This window comes from Salminus brasiliensis, chromosome 4 (assembly GCF_030463535.1).
Source record: "Salminus brasiliensis chromosome 4, fSalBra1.hap2, whole genome shotgun sequence".
Classification (NCBI taxonomy): Eukaryota; Metazoa; Chordata; class Actinopteri; order Characiformes; family Bryconidae; genus Salminus; species Salminus brasiliensis.
The window spans coordinates 5,827,546-5,847,025 of NC_132881.1; the positions used below are offsets into that span (position 1 = coordinate 5,827,546).

At 42.8% G+C, this 19,480-nt stretch overlaps 1 protein-coding gene across 2 annotated transcripts in view; it reads right to left on the reverse strand.

The window, feature by feature from the left end:
• smoc2 (SPARC related modular calcium binding 2) overlaps positions 1-19,480 on the reverse strand; it is a 55,876-nt gene that overhangs the window by 22,908 nt on the left and 13,488 nt on the right. The window contains exons 2-7 of one of the 2 annotated variants that reach the window (XM_072676783.1): positions 19,258-19,420; positions 12,207-12,313; positions 10,876-10,975; positions 7,350-7,394; positions 4,803-4,853; positions 3,755-3,829 (exon numbers count right to left, since the gene is read on the reverse strand). In XM_072676783.1, coding sequence (XP_072532884.1) covers positions 3,755-3,829; positions 4,803-4,853; positions 7,350-7,394; positions 10,876-10,975; positions 12,207-12,313; positions 19,258-19,420 — 541 coding nt within the window. Of the gene's footprint in view, positions 1-3,754; positions 3,830-4,802; positions 4,887-7,349; positions 7,395-10,875; positions 10,976-12,206; positions 12,314-19,257; positions 19,421-19,480 lie in introns of both variants that reach the window. The other variant, XM_072676781.1, reaches the window with a different exon arrangement.

Here is a 19,480-nt window from a genome sequence, read left to right on the forward strand (position 1 = left end):
TTTTATTCCGGCTCGTCATCCTTCAAAAAATCGTGCCATCCGGAAACCTACCATTCATACCATTCTGACTCCCTATTGGTTTGTAAGCGACCCATCGCACCTGCACACGTCCCGTCACTCTCCAGCGAGCTCACAGCAGACGTCTGTAGTCTAGTATGAAGACTGTGTCCGTGGCAGAGACTCAAGAGAGCTGCAGTGAAACGTCCCGACTGAGCCCCACATTTACATCCCAATAAAGCTTATTGATCACACGCCTCTGAAGTCTGACTTTCTGCAGCTTTACAGAACTTCTAGACAACGACTCCTCATATTTTCCTCCATGAAGCTCATGTTGATGCTCAGTAGAGCACAGAGACGCTCCTTTAATAGAGCTGATATTACTGAAATGCTTCATTTTCAATGGGCAGATCTGCAGCTGAAACAGGAGCCTAGTGCAGCCCAACATTTTTAACATCAACATTTTAATAGATCATTCCCCTCATTATGACTTTTAGAGAAATGGGTTTTTGGGGAAGAACCACTACTTGAAGTGGTTCTGAAACCAGTATTTTTACACTTTTACTGGAGTAAAAAGCTTAAGTTGATACTTCAGCTTCTATAGAAGTCTTTTAAACCCTCGTATCTCCACTCACTTCTACCTGAGGAATGAATGTAGATACTTTTAACACCTAGGTGACTTTGCCCATCTGGTGCAGCCTAGTAGCCTAAATTAGCTGCATGTATGCATTAGAAGGGGTGCACACAAACATTTGGACATATAGTGAATATCATAGAATTACTAATAAAAAAAGGGACAACACAGTAGTTCGAGCACATCTTGGAATCCTGTCCATATTTTTGTACATTCAAGTGATCAAGGGTTCGAGGGACGTGTGTGATGGGTTAGGCCTGCAGCTCATACAGGGCTAATAATCATGGAGCAAATCTGTGATGATTCCGGTGTGCAGTTCATAGAACCGCTTGCTACGCTAGCCTCCTAGCCCACGAGCAAAACTATAGAAGCTAACAATCACACCACCAATCACCAAAGCTCCATGTTTTCAGGAGGGCTCAAGAAACATCAGATTCTAGATTATATTGACGATCTAGATTGATAAGAACGATCACGCTATACGATACCTAATGTCCAAATGTTTGTGGACACCCCTTCTAATGAATGTTTTCGGCTACTGTACGCTGCACCCGTTGCTTACACAGATGTGCAAATGCACGCATACACACAAAGCTTGACTGGAACCTACTGGCACCATGCCTAATGCAAGGTGTGGGATAGAGGGGTATAAACCTCCCCCCAGCATTGACCAGTGGAGCAGTGGAACAGTGTTCTCTGGAGTGATGGATGGTGCTGCTCCATCCAATACTTTTTCAGGAGGGCTCAAGAAACATCAGCTTTTAGATTGATATTGCGCGTAGTTACGAAACGGGATCCCACAGGGTTCAGTACTGAAGGAAAATTGTGAATCCGATTTTCCGCTACGCTGTTTCCTGAACCCTCGCTCACTTCCACACAGCTTCCAATGAGATACGATGCACAGGAATCCCACTGAATTCACTGAAACAGACTCGCTGCGGCCTCGGAATGCATATGGGGAACGACTCTGGACTTGAAAAGATTAGATTTCGCTAGGGCCGCTGCATCAGGATTCAATCATGCTCTTGTGTGTTGAAGACTCATGCCATACCGCACCACTCTCCAGCAATGTTTTTACGCCATCTCATCTGACGCCAGCACACAAAAAAGGATAAACCCGTTTTCATTTTTTTTTTAAAGACGAGAGAGACAGACAGACTTTTCTCCCACTTCTTCCTTTGAAGAAGTTCGAAGAAGGTTAAATGGCCTAAAGTTTGCGGCCTAAAGTTTGCAGCCTAAAGTTTGCTAAAATTATATTTTCCATCTGTCTTTCCGTATTTCTCTCGATCTCCGTTTCTCCGTCAATATCCCCCAAACACACACACACACACACACACACACACACAACTAGTCTACTTTCGTTCCTCATCCCCTCTCCCACACACTCCTTTCTTGTCTTTGTTGCTTTCTATTCTGAGCAGCTTGTGATAGAAGTAATCAGTGCTTACCCACAGAGCAACCAGCTAATCAAAACCATCAACACCGCTTTCGCAGGCTCTTTATTGGTCGTAAATCAATAAGACGTCACGATCAAACTATTCGCACACACGCAAGCACATTTGCGCACACACACACACACACTCACTCAGGCTAATTCGGTAATAGTGTAAACACTGTCCCATAAGTTTGAGCCGTTGTGTCATGGTCTATGCAATCATTTTTTCCGAATACGCTTTAATAAAGTCTTTAATGCACACAATTAGATCAACATGTCAGCCGGCTGGTTAAGTGGGGCACAAGTGGTGTGTGTGTGTGTGTGTGTGTGTGTGTGTGTGTGTTGCTGTCTTGACTGCTAAGATGTTCTCAGTGAATTTGTAGAAAGAGAACAATGACCATGCAATTCATTTGTTACTGAAATCAAAGCGTTTTTAGACTCGAGTGACCAAATGTGATTCCTATGGTCAAGACCGCAGTCCCATCTGCTTGCACCTCCACACTGGTTGCCATAGCAACAACGGCTATTACTATCCAAAAGAACAATCACGCTATACGATAACTAATGTCCAAATGTTTGTGGACACCCCTTCTAATGAATGTTTTCGGCTGCACCCAGATGTGCGAATGCACGCGCACACACAAAGCTTGACTGGAACCTACTGGCACCATGCCTAATGCAAGGTGTGGGATAGAGGGGTATAAACCTCCCCCCAGCATTGACCAGTGGAGCAGTGGAACGGTGTTCTCTGGAGTGATGGATGGTGCTGCTCCATCCAATACTTTTAGGATGAGTTGGCGAGTCGTAGATGAGGTGGGGTGGTGATCATCCAGCATCCTGACCTCACCAACGCTCTGGTCACTGATTTACACTAACATTTACATTTAAGGCCTTTAGCAGACGCTCTTATCCAGAGCGACTCTCAAAAGCGCTTCACTGTTTACTAGCTAGTTTTTCTTGGCTAGGATCCAAAAAATCCCTCTACACTTAGATACTACTAAATACAGAAGTCAGTACAAAGACCACAACACTTCACCCAAGTACTCTTGGAAGAGGAGGGTCTTCAGTCTGCGTTTGAAGACAGCGAGTGCCTATGCTGCTCGGACACCCAGGGGAAGTTCGTTCCACCACTTAGGACAAAAAAAAAGCCTGGATGCAATCAAATCCTCACAGCAATGTTCCAACCTAAATTTCCAACCAAATTCCCTGGGCAGTAGAAACAGTTACTCCAACAAAAGCAGGACTCTTTTTGTTTTTTAGAAATTGATTTAGCAGGCGTCCCAATACTTTTGTCTATAAAGTGTTTTTCACACCAGTGGAACAGAAGCAGAACAGGACATTAGCATAAGCTGACCTGCAAATCAGATTACATTAGCGAGCAGGCTAGAAGGCCCTTCCAGTAATATTTTAGATATAACACATATAAATATAAATATACTAGCTAAGGGCCTGGTAAATCTGATGTTCCAGTCCTGTTTAAGCTATCCTGCATAAATACTGTGGACTTTCTTGCTTGGGAAGACTATTAGTTAGGAAGCATTATGTCCTGGAGACAAGTCCTGGAGTAAGGCTGATAACCACCACCTAGCCAACTGGCCTAGCTAGCTGGTCTGCAGAATTTCTGGAGCAGGGTGATGCTGTGTTATTCCAGCTTAGGCGTAAATGTGCTGTAGGAGACTTCAACTCACACTGTGTCCTGGTCCTGTTGTTCTGTCTGCTACGGACCTGCTCCGTCCACAGAGTGGGGTACTGTGAGATGAACTCTACAGGAAAAAGGAAAACACTGATGTCACACTGGTGTGCGTCCTTCAGCCACCTGCATACACAGTATCGGACACAATAACCTGGACACACATGCTTACAGAAAGGCCTTCCTTAGCTCTAGGCATCAGGAACACTGGGCATCACTGATTAGGATCAGTGGTTCCCCGTCCCAGTCCTGACCATTTTTTATCATATCCATACACTGATACACAAGCCCCAACAAATGCTGAAAAACACACGTTGAAGGGAGCTTTTAAATTATGCACTAATGAGCCAAAACATTATGACCACAGATGAGGAGAACAACAGGGTTTTCTCATAGTTGATGTGTCAGATCCAGGAGAAATGGAGAGACCTTAAGGAGGTCTGAGAGACTTTGACAAGGTCCAAATCATTATGGCCAGGGCCTAAATGGGCCGAATGGGCCGGAAGGTCTTTGAAACGTCAAGGCTTGTGGGGTTTTCCCAATCAGTCGGTGGTGAAGAATATCCCATCTGGGATGGAATTCCAGAAGATCTACTGTGGCAAGAGTCATGGAAAGGTTTACGGGAGGAATGTGTCACAGCACAGCGTATCCTACCCTGATATGTTTGGGGCAATGTAGAGTCAGAGTCAGCACAGTGCCCATGCTGATCCCTATCCTAAAATAGACCCGTAAGCTTCAGAACTGGACCATGAAGCAGTGGAAGAAGGTCACCTGGTCTGCTGAGTCATGTTTTCTTTAACATCCCAAGGACGGCGGGGTACATATGCATCGTTTACAAAGTCCTGGTGTCAGGAACCACAGGGGGCCTTCAGAGGTCTTGTAGAAGGAGCTGTTTTGGTGGCTCATGGAAGGCTCAGCAGGCCAGCAGGTCATAATGTTTTGGCTGATTGCGTAGGTATTATTTAAATTTCAGTCTTTAGATGAAATGTTATTAAGGAAGATGAACAAGACTGAAAAGAATAAATAAAAAGATAAGCGCCACTTACCTTCCTCGTCGGTCGGGGTCTGCGACTCCACGACAAATCCAGCAGTCTCATCTGCGTTTAGAATGGAGAAGATTTGCAAGGAAACTACGATTACGAGAGTAAGCTAGACGTTCATGGCATCGATAATTAACTTTTTGCACGTTGCCCGGCCAAGAGAGAACAAGAGTTTTGTGGAGAACAGACTGCATCGAGGAAATGAGGCTGGAAAGTGAAAAAAACATCAATAAGGGGAAGAAAAGAAGGAGGGAAGGGAATAGTGGTTCTAGTCATGTGATTTAGGTGCTACTAACACCCAATTTTAAAAACATGTTGAGTGGAGCACTGCTAGGGCCGCTGTTTTTCTGATGTCCCATTAAGAGGTTCCAAATTAGCCTTGTTAAGAAGAAATATGAATGTTTTGGGCACAGAAACCCACACACATGTCATGGGTGGACCTCAGGGGGAAACATTCAAGGGGTAACATATTTGGGTAACTGTTTACCAGCCCTGAGCTACACGGAAATGAAAAAAAAAAGAAAAGACCAAACCCTGACCATTGTCATGGAATGAAGTTATTACTGTTTTTCCGGATGGTCTCGGTGGAATTCTTTGAAGAGTAACCTTCTCGTGCTCACTCGGTTTTCATTATTACCAGCTTGCTTTGCTTTACAGGAAAAAGAACAGCTAACTGCCGTTAGAAGGGAATGGATATTAGCCTGATTTGCTATGGCACTTTATTACATGTCGAGGTTGTTTAGCTGATTCTTGAAGAGTGAAGTGAAGTGAACCTGTACTCTAATGTGTCTTGATCTTAAAAGTAACTGTACTCAAATGTGTCTTGGTCTTTAAAGTACCTGACCTCAAATGTGTCTTGGTCTTTAAAGTACCTGTACTCAAATGTGTCTTGATCTTAAAAGTAACTGTACTCAAATGTGTCTTGATCTTAAAAGTAACTGTACTCAAATGTGTCTGGATCTTAAAAGTACCTGACCTCAAATGTGTCTGGATCTTAAAAGTACCTGTCCTCAAATATGTCTGGATCTAAAAAATAACCTGTACTCAAATGTGTCTGGATCTTAAAAGTACCTGTACTCAAATGTGTCTTGGTCTTTAAAGTACCTGTACTCAAATGTGTCTGGATCTTAAAAGTACCTGTGCTCAAATTTGTCTGGATCTAAAAAATAACCTGTACTCAAATGTGTCTGGATCTTAAAAGTACCTGTACTCAAATGTGTCTTGGTCTTTAAAGTACCTGTACTGAAATGTGTCTGGATCTTAATAATATTTATACTCACGCATGTCTTGGTCTCTATAGTACTTGTACTCAAATGTGTCTTTTAGTACCGATAGTATTTGCACTCAGACTTGTCTTGGTCTCAATAGTACTTCTACTCGACCGTATTTTAATCTTAAATGAAAATGTAAAAGTACTTGTGCTTAGACTTGTATTCAGACTTTTTTTAGACTATACAGTTTTAAGAAGTTTGGATTGGTAGAATTAAGAGACCTGTTAAGGCTTGGTCTCGAACAGGATTTTTTGGGGTTCTCTATTTCGACTTGTTTGTGACTAGTCCAAAGTCTCGGATTTGGCTTGAACTTGCCTACAGCTCTAGGTTTTGCACTTGATGATTAAAAAAGGCTCTGATTCTGATTAGTGAGACAGAGCAGCTAATCACTAGCGCTAATGAGCTTTCCGCAGGAGGGTTCAGGCAAAGTTTAGATTTGTGCTTTAACAAAAAGACAAAGCTACATTTCATAAACACACAACCCATTTACAATAGAACTAAAATAAACCATCCGCCCTGCTGTGCATGAAGGAGAGTAAAACATGGAGGGAATAAAGACAGGCTGAGACAGGAACCTCCTATGAAAATGAAATGTATTGTTATTGTTGTCAGTAGATTCTAAAATATAGCTACAACACACTGGCACTCAGAAGGAACTGCTCAGATGAACATGTGTAATTCACTGATGTTAAGCAGCTGTTCTAGAGTTCATGTGACATTTGGTCAAAAATCATCAGATCTAAGCCCTACTGAGAGCTTGTGGGACTGTGCTGGGAAAGGTGTGGAGAAGTTCAACCATTATGTTGTAAGTTGTGTGGACAGCAGTGACCAATGTGTGCAGTGAAGAATGAGTGTTTTACATAATATAATCAGTGATCATTTAAAAAAAACACATTTGAACAATTGCTTTTGGCTGCCAGTGTATGTCTAATATACCACTAATGTACAGGCCCCTGCCCAACATGAGAAGAAGACCTAAAAGAAAACCAGTGCAGTTAGTAAGTCACTGAATTCTTCATCTGGAAAGTAAAGTGATGGCATTAGAGGGAACTGTCAGTGGCTGTAAGAAAAGATGGATTATTAGAACACTTTTCATTTTGATGACTTTAACATGTAGGGTTTGATGCCATCAATGGCAAAGGTCCATTATAGCATCATGGGAATGAGGGTTAGCTCATAGGAAATAGGATAAAACAATCACTTTTGCACACACAGAAACACACCAAAACCAATATGTAGATACTTCTGGGATAAAAAAAAAAGGTTCTCTATAGGTATGTACCTGTTTTTCCAGGCTCTCTGGGGGTGACCTTCTCAAGCTTCGAGCCTGGAAATAACATGCAAACAACAGGGTACTTATGAGCATCACAAGGAGATTTTAAAAGGATAGATCTGCAGAAACTCACCAAATGAAGTCGATTAGCCAGAACAGAAGTGTCATTTCTTTTGCATTGGAGCTACAAGGCTAACACAGCTAACAAGTAACAGAAATTGGCATTTGACATCATTTTGTCTACTAATTTGTAGCTATCTGACTGATTCTGTCCATTTTTAGAGTATATAGTACATCACAGATAACAGTAAGCTGGTCAACCTGCTGGACCAGGCAAATACCCTATGCTAATTATTAGTCTGTCATTAAGGTCAACCAGCTCAGTTGAGTTAAGCTTAGCTTAGGTCAACCAGTTTGTTTTTCAGCAGGGTAATACTTAGGCTGGCAGTTTTTACTATACTAACTAAGAGTATTAACTCCATTAGCCCCAAAGAAGCAAACTGCAGACACCAAAGAGGTCTTGGCCGATGGACTACATTTGGCGCTAGAGAATTATTATTATTATTATTATTATTATTATTATTATTATTACAGAATTAGTATTTTATTGTCCTTTAACATTTAATGGAATGGAAGTGTATACCTGAGCAATTAGCCTAAATCTTAACACTTTCAGTCATTTGGAGTAGACTTGCTTATGTGGTTTCAAACACTGGCAGTACTCTACAATACATAGCTGAACACAGAAGTAGCAGCCATCTTGAACTCTATATGTTCAACTGTCCACACCTTTCTCCATTTGTTAGCTAGCAGAGTGTTAGAAACAGTGAAACAGGGTCTTTAATGTAACTTTAATGCAGTTTGAGGCTGGTAGATGATTTGGTGTGTCATTTGAGCCTCCATTAACCTACTTGTTTACTACTTTAGCCTCATAGCTCCACAGTGCAAAACTGAAGAAGAAAATGTTAGCTAGACAAGTAGTGAACTTGAGGTCAGACGTATTGCAGGCTAGTCTATTTCAGCTTACTTAACAACTAAGTGCAGTTTAATGGCCGATGTTTTAGCCACAGATGGCTATGAGCTTCCATTACTTGTTAGCAGTCCCCTAACGGAGGCCTGCCCCAATATTGGCCACTTCTGCATAGTGTGCAAAAACGATTACAGCGTTGTTCGAGATGTTTAAGTATTGTTTTAGATGTGATACTTTGCAAGAATAAGGTTCAAATGTCTCTCTAAGGCGGGAGCTTACGTTTTTTTATGTTTTAGTGGTTGGCAAAGAGAGAGAGTGGAAATGTGCACTTCGTAAAAATGGCCGATATTGGAGACGGCTGTTGTTGGGGGACTAACTACTTATATCTCTGGTTCAAAACTAATTAAGAAAACTTTAGAGATTGAATTAAAACAGCGCCGGGATATCGATAACAGGGTTGTGGGTTCAATTCCCGGGCTCGGCAAGCTGCCACTGTTGGGCCCTTGAGCAAGGCCCTTTACCCTCTCTGCTCCCCGGGCGCTGGAGTTGGCTGCCCACCGCTCTGGGTGTGTGTGTGTACTCACTGCCCCTAACACATGTGTGTGTGTGAGTGTGTGTTCACTACCAGATGGGTTAAATGCGGAGGACACATTTCGCTGTACAGTGTACACTGTACAGTGACAAATACGTGCACCTTTACCTTTTTTACCTTTACCTTTAAAATTCAGTATCAGTATAACTTACAAGCAAGTGTATTTAAGAATGATTTATGATTCAGTGCAGTTTAAGCAAGCTGGTGATTTAGGCGTGTACATTTCTTGATGCTAATAGAAGACGCTACCTTAGCTTCGTTGCTCACGTACACAACTTAAGAAGAAGTCTTCAATTTCAGATTATTTAAAAGGCTAAAACCTTTCGCCACACAGTCTGCATTGAACTGGGAGATGGCTTAGAGCTTCCATTACTTTTCTCATGTTCGCTTAATTCGCTTCATGCTCCAGTACAGTCCAGAACTTCGCCCACTAAAGATGTGTTGCCTGATGATCGCCTACATTTGGAGTACACTGTGTACATCTGAAATTCCCAGAATGAGCTACAGGAATAACAACACCAAAAGACTAAAAGAGCTAGCATAATCGCTTCACGTGCCCATATTTTTGATGTGCCAACATCAATGCCAATGGCTAACTCCATCGCCGATCTGCGGGAAAGCATATATGACACCATGCTGGCGCAAAACGCGCACTATGCTGGAAAGCTGCCTGAGCGCACAGCTGTTTCCCGATGCTCCTCCATGTTGTACTGATTAAGTCCTCACATGTGCAATTAAAATAGCTATCTAATTGGCCCCTTTTACTAAGGCTGCCGCGGTTGCGCAAAGCCGAGCGCGCAAATCATGCTCTGGGCACGCATGGCCCATGGTGACAGTCTTCAGGGTATTATCGCCCTGTCCCTGTCTGAAGTTGCCCCGGGGTGGGAGGCTGAGAAGGGGGCAGGTGGCTTTGGTTATGTGAGAGTTTTGGAAGGCTTTCTTATACTAGCTCTCTGGAGGATTAAGCTTTTTGCTGTTGCTCAACACCCCCGCTGGGCTCCAGACCGGGGCTGCTTGCTGCTAGCGGTTTTAAGCTTCAGAGCTCCAGAAGGCCTGTGTTCTTCCTTCCTACTGTTCAGGCCCGAGCAATCTGCGGACCCTGAACTCAGTCAATGCAGTTCAATCAGTGCCATCCAGCAGTGCAACTTTGGTGACCTGTGTTGGCTTGGTCTGAAGCTAATGTAGCTAACAGCCACGTTTATAGGTAACAGTGTGTAGTACTGCGTCAGAAACCACGTAAGCAAGTCTGTTTAAAATGAGCTAATATCTCAGTATGGTTGGAGGCAAGTGTGTGATCAAGCTAATAAGCTTCCCTTATTTCTTAGGTACATTTGCAGGCTATATTCAGGCCCCAAACTTGTCTTGGCTGATTGATTACGGTCAGCCTAAAGGGAATATTGTGTAAATGCTTATAGACTTTTCCTTTCACAACTAGTCATACCGCATGCTTGGACCTTTGTCGAGAGTATTACCTTTTCACCCAAAAATGAAAACCTCAAATAATGTTTCCCCACCAGCACAGATTTTAAATCCATTAATAAAAAAAGTCTGTGGGTCACTGCTACAGGTTTTGGGCCATCGTTCAGCTGGCAGCTCTGCCTGTGTTTCATGCTTGTTGGGTACATAGAGTTCATTGGAGTGCATAATATAATCTCCAGCAAGTTGCCAAGGCAATCATGTTACCAGATGTGTTGCTACTGGGCTACTTGTTTCCTATAATAACAGACTGAGGTGAGGTCAGCGGACACAATACAACTGGGCAGATACATGAGCTGTTAATACACTCATATAAAGAGGGTCAATGGGGGAAAGCGCAAGTTGTGCTTTCTTCATTATGAACAAATCCAAAACGCCATAAACCCGAGCACACAACCTGCTTTGCCCCTGAGCTAGTTTGATCTGGAGTACGAAAAACTCCAAAGTTTGTCTCTTGTAAACAACGAACAATCAACGGTCAAGGTAAAGAGACTTACCCTGGCATCGAGGCTTCTTATTGGCTACAGCTGAGCCGCTGATGGGTCTGCCGTTGGGCGTCACGCACCAGCAGTAGCCGGTGTAGCTGTGGCATTGTACCTGAGATCAGTAGAGAAAGAAAGAGTGAGAGAGGGGTTAATTACGTTTATACTCAGAAGCCTAGGTCATTTTTCTTTTCATTGGACACTGTGTCCAGCTTTTTGGAAATGTTTGACCACACACACGCTCAAGGGATGCTTGAAGCAAGAGTTACGCTGCTGCTGTGATGGCCAAGGTAATCAAATTGTTGCTAAAGTGTATAACAGGTGGGGCCATAAAGGACAGGCCGCAAAGACAATAGTCTAGCACAGTTCAACACATGTTACAATATAATCATGGGAAATCATGAGTCTGGATAAAGAATCAACCAAATGGACATGAATTGTCCGTTGCAAAACCCCATTGTCAAAGTCAAAGAGAACTTTATTGTCAATTAGACTACACAGCAGGAGTGCATAGCTAAACGAGATCGATTTAGACCCGGACTCAAAGGACTGGTGTAGATTCGCACAATTTTCTACTTGCGACAATATAGTCGATCAGCCAAAACAAATCCTGCTACTGCAGTTCAGCCCTGGAGCTACGAAGTTGTCTCAGTCAGTTGTCTGACCAATCCCAAGCTCTGTCTTATTTCCTAGACCCTCCAATCACTAGCATTAGTATTGTTAGCAGCGATGCATTTGAATTTGAAGCTCCAGCAGGTCCAAAAACATAGAGGGTCTATAAAGGTTGTCTTTTTCTGATTAAGCTGAAGTTAGCTTCTTTCTGTTTCACATGAAATGGTGCACTTGTTATGGTGGAATGGAAAATTTTAAGGAGAAGCAAGCAAATTAGAAGCTAACTTCTGCATTGTTGTTTTATACCAGTACCAAAACTAAAACCTTTGCAAATAGGTCTTACCGTGGTCTGCATAGTTGACACTTACTGTTCGTTCTTAGTAAAAAAAAAAAAGCTGTGTAACAAAGCTGTGTAAAATTAAATACATTGACTTATGTGCTTATGTGGGGTTAACATGTTACATGTGTTGCTACTGGGACTCAGCTGGCCTTCCCAAATGGGCCTCATCATGGTTACAGCCCACCATAATCTCACATGGGTCCCATCTAGGTCTGATGGTGGGCATCCATATGTGGGGCCAGCATGAAACCCGTGGACAAAACCTTGTGGTTCCCCATTAGGCTACCCATAGGCTACCCCAGCACTAAACTATGAGAATGAGTTTTTTTGCTGAACCATTCCTTCAAAATCCAGCAACAGCGTTTAACCACAGCGTTAATGCTTAATACCTCACCTCACTGTAAGTGCCGTCTGGGTTGCAGACAGGTACGAAGACCTGTGGGAATAGTTTCTTGGCCTGCTGCTCTGTGTACTTCTTCTCAGCCACACATCTGGACGTATCTAAAGTAGGGACACAGGTAAGAGACAATCAGATAAGATGAACGCTTTACAAAACTGTGAAGAAAGCGCCCTGACAGCGTTCTTTAGATTAGGTTGTATAATGGAAGACTGTATTGTATGGTATTTCACACCAATACTGCACTCCATGTGCTAGTTTCTCAGATGAGACTAAGACTAAGGACTAGGTTTACTACCTCCACTTGGGAAATCAACCCTTTATCAATCACAACATGAAGAGAACAGGTCATTGGAGTAACTTGCAGGCTAACAGGCTCTTCCAATAACATTCATAGACAAGATCTGATCTTTACTGGAGCACTTATCTGGCCAATTGCTACAATGGCCCACTCCTGCTATCACAACAATGGCTAAGCCTATGCTAGTGTGATAAAGACCACGGATGTCACGTTGCAGTTCTGTAGTTGGTGTCATAACAATACTAGCAGGTCTAGCTCTTAGCTGGATTTCTGAGTGGAAAACCAGGAGTGTCTTGATCAATTTTTGTTTCGTGAAAAACACTGCTATCGCGTCCTGTGGTAAACAATAGTGTTCCAAAACACTGTATGTTTGCCCTATTGTACGTACATTTTGCTACATGCATGCTTATGCTGTCATCCTTACCACAAAAAACAGTAAGCTTTGTCAAATGAGGTTGAGTTACGTAGCTTTGGCAGTAGCACAGTACATTATAAGCAGCAGTTTTTTATGAGTGTCATTTCATAAGCAGCCTGCTTACAGCATGTAGCAACATTAGCATTCCCACTCATTAACAATTCTGTAATTTAAAAAAAACTATTTCTACTATTCAAAAATCCAGCTTAGAGCCTAATATAGACATGAGGCTAACTTAGAAAGACGTATGACGTCAGGGGCCTATTGGACGCCGCTGGCCACTCCCTGACTCCACCCCCCTGGCCTCTCCCCCCAGTTTTTGCCTCGACTGCTTAAAGTCGTCGTCTCTTAACCGTCATTCATCTAGAATTCTAGGCACTGTGACGAAATCCTGCAAATCGTATTAAGCTGATCCATTTAACAGCAATCGCATTTCGAGAAAGGCTGAATGGAAGCAGACGGGCAGATTGTCTCTGGTTTTGCCATGTGACTGATGTGGCACATGCCCTTTTTCCAGAAGGAGGAGAGAAACTGTGGAAATGAATTCAGGAAAAAGAAATCCTCCGGTTGTTATTTGGTAACTTATGAAGTGTGTAAATGTGTGTGTGTGTATGTGTGTGTGTGTATGCATGAGAAAGGCGGAGGCGTATAACTCAAGATGTTTCGGAAGTTGTCAATATATACGTGGCTGGGAAGAGCACCAACAGCTTTCTCTCATTAGAGTCATCTCTCTCTCTCACACACGCACACACATACACACACACACATACACACTTCTTCATTAAAGGGCCCGTATCTTGGAAAACATTTCCGAAATAAGAGTCTCCTGGGATTTTCAGCACTGCAGTCTCTAGAGTTTATTGAAATAAAGGAAAAACACCCAGGGCTTCCAGTGTCTCAGCTGTCTAATGTGCTACCTATATGACCTGGGGGTCATGAGTTTGAATGCCGAGCCATTCCACTTTGCCATCAGCGGCCGGAGTCTGAGAGAGCACAATCTCCAGATGGACTGTTAAAGTTATGTTGGCCGGCACAGGGCGTCTGTTAGCTGGTGCGGTGGAGCTGGAGGCCGAGCGTGTTGTCTGCCCGGCAGTTTAAAAAGAGGCGAAGGCTTGCTTTACTTGTATCAGAGGAGCATTGCTAGTGTCAGGAGCATTGCTAGTGCTAGGGGGAGTTACAGACGGTGGGAGAAACATCCAGTGCCTTGTTGATGAGAGAAGTCAACAGAGAATGGTCAGACTGGTTTTAGCTGACATGAAAGGGCTACAGCAGCAGAAGAAGCAGAAGAATATCACACCAGGTTTCATTTCTTTCAGCCAAGAACAGAAAGCTGAGGCTGCAGCGAACAGAGGCTCACCAACACTGGACACTTAAAGACTGTAGAAATGTAGACTGGCTGGGTCACAGTTTGGGGCCTACAACAATTATGTCTCGCGTCAGCAGTCCAGGCTGGTGGACGGGGTGTTCCTTTCCCCCCTCTGCTGTGAGCAGTCCTGATTCTGGGTCAGTTTCTCTAGACGTTGCAGTGCACGGTTAACTGATTATGCTGTGCAATTCAAACACTTCGCAAAATGACTCTGAGGACGTGCAAGGGTTAAACTGGCTCTCTAAGTGAGCTGACCAGAGCCCCAGACGAGTCCAGGCGAGAGCAGACGACCTCTGAGGTAAAGGGGGAGCTGGATTCTGAGAGTTGGTTCTGGCTGGGACGCACAAAGCCACAGAACGAAGCTCCACCAGCTTCAAAATTCAATTTCAGCAATGACACACTCATTTTCTCCACTGAGCAAATACTGTATTATACCCTCAGACTGGTGGTGAGGTGGCACCTCTTCTGTGGGACACACTGCCCAGTCTGCTGAACGCACAGAAAGAGAAAGACAGATGGGGGGGAAGGAACGAGGGGCAGTCTGAAAGGGGACGAAATGTGGGCAAAAATAGCAACACTGGAGGAGAGAACTGAGATCAGGAGACAGCAATGAGCAGACCATCAGGCTGATGGAGAAACAGCTGGAGATACAAAGACGAGAGAGAGAGATTGAAGAAAAAGAAGAGAGAGAGAGAGAGAGAGAGAGAGAGAGAGAGACATATTCAAAGACTTTATATCATTAAATATCTAAATGTTAGTTCTGAACTAAACCGAATCAAACTGACTGCATTGAATTGTACTAAATTGAATTGGCCTGAACTGAACTGAGTCATGACTTGTGACCTTAAGTGAACTGAACTACACTTAACTGAACACTTAACTGAGTCATATGTATGTGAATTGGATTTCATTTCAATTAATGCAGTTGAACTGAACTGTACTGAATTCAATTGACTTAGAATTGAATTATATATTTAAATTGAACTTGAATGAATTTGAATAAAATGAAATTTAATTGTATTAAACAAAACTAAAATGAAATCATTGACTTGACTTAACTAAACTAACTCAACTAGTATTGACCTTAACTGAGCTGAATTAAACTGACTTAAACGGAGCATTAAATGTGTAGGTACTCTAAATGAACTGAATTAAATTGACTCTATTTGTATTGACTCTAAATGATCTGAATTAAACTGACTCTATATGTATTGATCTTAAATTAAGTAAATTAAATTGAATCTATTTGAACTGACTCTAAATGAACTAAATTAAATTGTCTCTATTTGTATTGACTCTAAATGAACTGAATTAAATTGACTCTATTTGAATTGACTCTAAATGAACTGAATTAAATTGGCTCTATTTGCATTGACTCTAAATGAACTGAATCAAATTGACTCTATTTGTATTGACTCTAAATGAACTGAATCAAATTGACTCTATTTGTATTGACTCTAAATGAATTTAATTAAACTGAGTCTATAACTGAGTCTTAACTGAAATAAATTGACTTGAGTTCATTTGAACTAAATGAACTTACTTGAATTAAATGAACTGATTTTGACTGAATTCAACTCAACTAAACTAAAGTGCACTTAACTGAATTAACTGAATTCAGCTGATTTGAATTGAATGAAACTCAGGTCCCCAAAAGCTTTGTAGTGTAAGGAGCGTCCTCACTGGTTCACAAAGCATCTTAAACAATTAAAAAGCATCTTTTGGTGAAACTCTGCTCTGATCTTAACTGAATTCTACAAAACTGAATTGCGAAAGAGAGCGAGAGAGAGAGAGAGAGAGAGAGAGAGAGAGAGAGAGAGAGATGCAGATGCAGAGACAGCAGGAAGAACAAAGAGAAAAAGGGCTGAGAAGTTGAGAGACATGGAGAGGGCTGTTTTCTTTCAGCCTGTCTGAGCGTGAGAGCACGCAGGCCTATGGAAGGTTCCGGCTGGACGTTCGGATGCTCAGAGGAATGATGGAAAACGGTGACGACAACGAGAAGAAAAAATGAGAGAGTGCAAAGTTAGCTTCAGTGTGGAAAAATCAAAGAAGTGAAGCTTCCATTGAGCTTCCAAATTCACCTGAACAGAGAACCTGCAGTGAAACGTTTGGACATGTCCAGACCTATTTATGCATATATATATGTGTGTGTGTGTGTGTGTGTGTGTGTGTATAGTGTATAGTGTATTAGAGATGTACATGTATTCATAACAAAGCGTCTATTAGTGTAAATATTCAGTATCTTTTTAACATAAATAAAATCTAGCAAATCCTTTTTACTTTGTCTTAATATTTAATGATGAATGGACCAACAGAAATGCTCCAAAATGACTTGTAATAAACAGCCCATTGTAGATGCTTAGTAGATGCTCACCTGACGTTCAACTGAGTCTTCTGAATGAAGCACAACACCTAACCCTAATTCGAACCTTTCCCTAACCCTAACCTTAGCCTTTCACTCTGAGGGTTGATTCTAGCGTAGGTTTAGGTGCAGGGTTACATTCGATACACAGTCACAGTTATAGCTACAGATTCATAGATATTCAACTGGTTGTTATTTGGCCGCCAGGTGAGCAGGTACGAGGTAAATACAATGGACCGTCCGGGTAAAGTGATGCTCAACCTTTTTGCACCACTTCCATTGACAGTTCCATTAAAGTATTTTTAGATGGCATTTTGGAGCTTACCTTCCCAGATACATTGGATCCAACCCCAATCTACCCCACCTGATCACTCCCTTCACACATCTCTGGCTGCCTGACTGGGGTGTGTTCGATTTGGAATTGCATTCAGTTACATCGCACACTGTCTGCTCAGGCAAAGGAAGGTCTCAGACTGTATTTGAGCTCGGATCGTTCAATTCCAGGCTCAATTAAAGCTTTGATACAGACATCCAATAGCCAATGAGACATGAGTCTCATTGGCTCACACAAGAGTTGTCTAATGTAATGTTCATGATGGTAAAATTCTTTTAACGTGTACCATAGAGATGACCACCGACTGCCCACAGCACCCGAAGCACACCCCACCTCCCCCCCCTAGCCAACTACGCTCTCAGTACAACCGCCGCCCCCCCCCCTCCCCTCCCGGCTTAACAGGAGCACTCAGCTCAGAGCAGAGGAGCGTGAGAGTGCCCATGTGCACAATACCACTTTCATAAGCTTCCACGCATTGCAGAGAGTTTGCAGGACATTCTCTACAGCTCTTTTTTCTCCTCTGGCTTTCTCTTCTTCTCTCTCGTTTCCTTCGTCTAGCCGCCACCGCCAGATGTCCGTTTGTCTGGGGCACAGCAGTTACTATGACAACCCAACACCTGCCTGAAGTCATACAAGAGAAGAGAGTAAATGAGAAGAGAAGGGAGGAGAAGGCGAAGAGCAGCAGAGAAGAGAGGAGAAGAGAGTAAAGGAAATGAGATAAGAGGAGAAGAGACAAGTAGAGAAGAGACGCAAAGAGAAGAGACTAGAGGCAAAAATAAGAAAAGAAGAGAAAAGAGAAGAGAAGAGAAGAGAAGAGAAAAAAGACAGAAAGGTAGAGAAGAGACAAGAAGTGAAGAGACGAGGAGAGAAGATAAGAGAACAAAAAAGAAGAGATGAAAAGAAAACAGAATAGCTTAAAAGAAAAGATAAATGAAGAAAGAAGTGAAGAGCCTAGAAGAGAAGAGCCAAGAAGAAAAGATGAGAGAAGAAAGAAGAGAAGAGCCCAGAAGAGAAGACAAGAGAAGAAAGAAGAGAAGAGCCAAGAGGAAACATTTAGAGGTGAACCAAGAAACGGAACGCTGAGAAGACGAGAGAGAGTAATGAAGAAGAGAAGAGCAAAGAAGAAAAGATTAGAGGTGAACAAGCCAGAAGGCCGAGAAGTAGAGAGAGAGTAATTAGGAAGAGAAGAGCCAAGAAGAGAAGAAAGGAGAGGAGGAGAGCAGAGAAAGCGAGAGCCGAGAAACAAAGAGCCGAGAAACAAAGAGCCGAGAAGAGAAGAAAACAGAAGAGAAGAAAAGAGAAGAGAAGAAAAGAGAAGAGAAGGGGAGAACCAAGAAACGAAAAGCCAAAAAGAGAGCCATGAAGAAGAAAAGAGCCAAGAAGAAAAGAGGAGAAAAGCGAAGAACAGAAGAAAGGAGATGAGGAGAGCCAAAAAACAAAGAGCAGAGAATAAAAGAGAAGAGAAGAGAAGAGAAGAAAGTACAGGAGGAGAGAAGAGCCAAAAAAGAGAAGTAAGAAGAGAAGAGCCTAGAAGAAAAGATGAGAGAAGAAAGAAGAAAAGAGCCAAGAAGAAAAGATTAGAGGTGAACAAGCCGAAAAGCTGAGAAGTAGAGAGTGAGTAATGAAGAAGAGAAGAGCTGAGAAGAGAAGAGGAGAGAAGAGAAAAGTCACATAGAGAAGAAAGGAGATGAAGAGAGTCAAGAAACAAAGAGCAGAGAAAAAAAGAGAAGAGAAGAAAGTACAGGAGGAGAGAAGAGCCAAAAAGAAAAGAGAAGAGAGAAAAGCCAAGGAGAGAAAGTAAAAAGGAGAGCCGAGAAACGAAGAGCTAAGACAAGAAGAAAGGATAAGAAAGAAGAGTAAAGGAGAAGAGCCAAGAAACGAAGAGCCAAGAATATAAGAGAGTAAACAAGGAGAGAGTAAAGAAGAAGCGAAGAGCCAAGAAGAAGTACAAAGTGAAGAGAAGTCAAACAGAAATGAATGAAGGAGAAAGGAAAGAGAAGACAGGAGAAAGTTCTAACGGTCTTCTGAAGGACACAGTGACCCCAGACAACATTTGGCCTGAGAGCTTTCCTCTGTGACCTGACTCTAATAGGAACAGCTCCTGATAGACTTCAGAAAGTGCAAAGTCAAGGAAGCACTCCTGCTTTCTTTAGTCTCGAGCAAGACCAGAACCCAGGGGATCAATTATCCATAGATGAATTTAAACCCTGACCCGAGAGGGGTCGTAGGGTGACCTGAGCACAGCTCAGGCGCGGCTGCTCAACTCTGACCTTTGCACGGCCCTCGGATGACCTCCAGCTGGGGGTCTCGACACTTGGCTCGCTGGAACTCGCAGCGCGAGGAGAAGGTCCGGCCGTCTGATGCGCACAGAGGCTTCCGCGGAGCTCCGGAACAATCCATGTTACATTCCTTGTCCTGCTCAACCCGTAAGAACTACAGAGAGAGAGAGAGACAGAGAGAGAGAGAGAGAGAGAGAGAGAGAGAGAGAGAGAT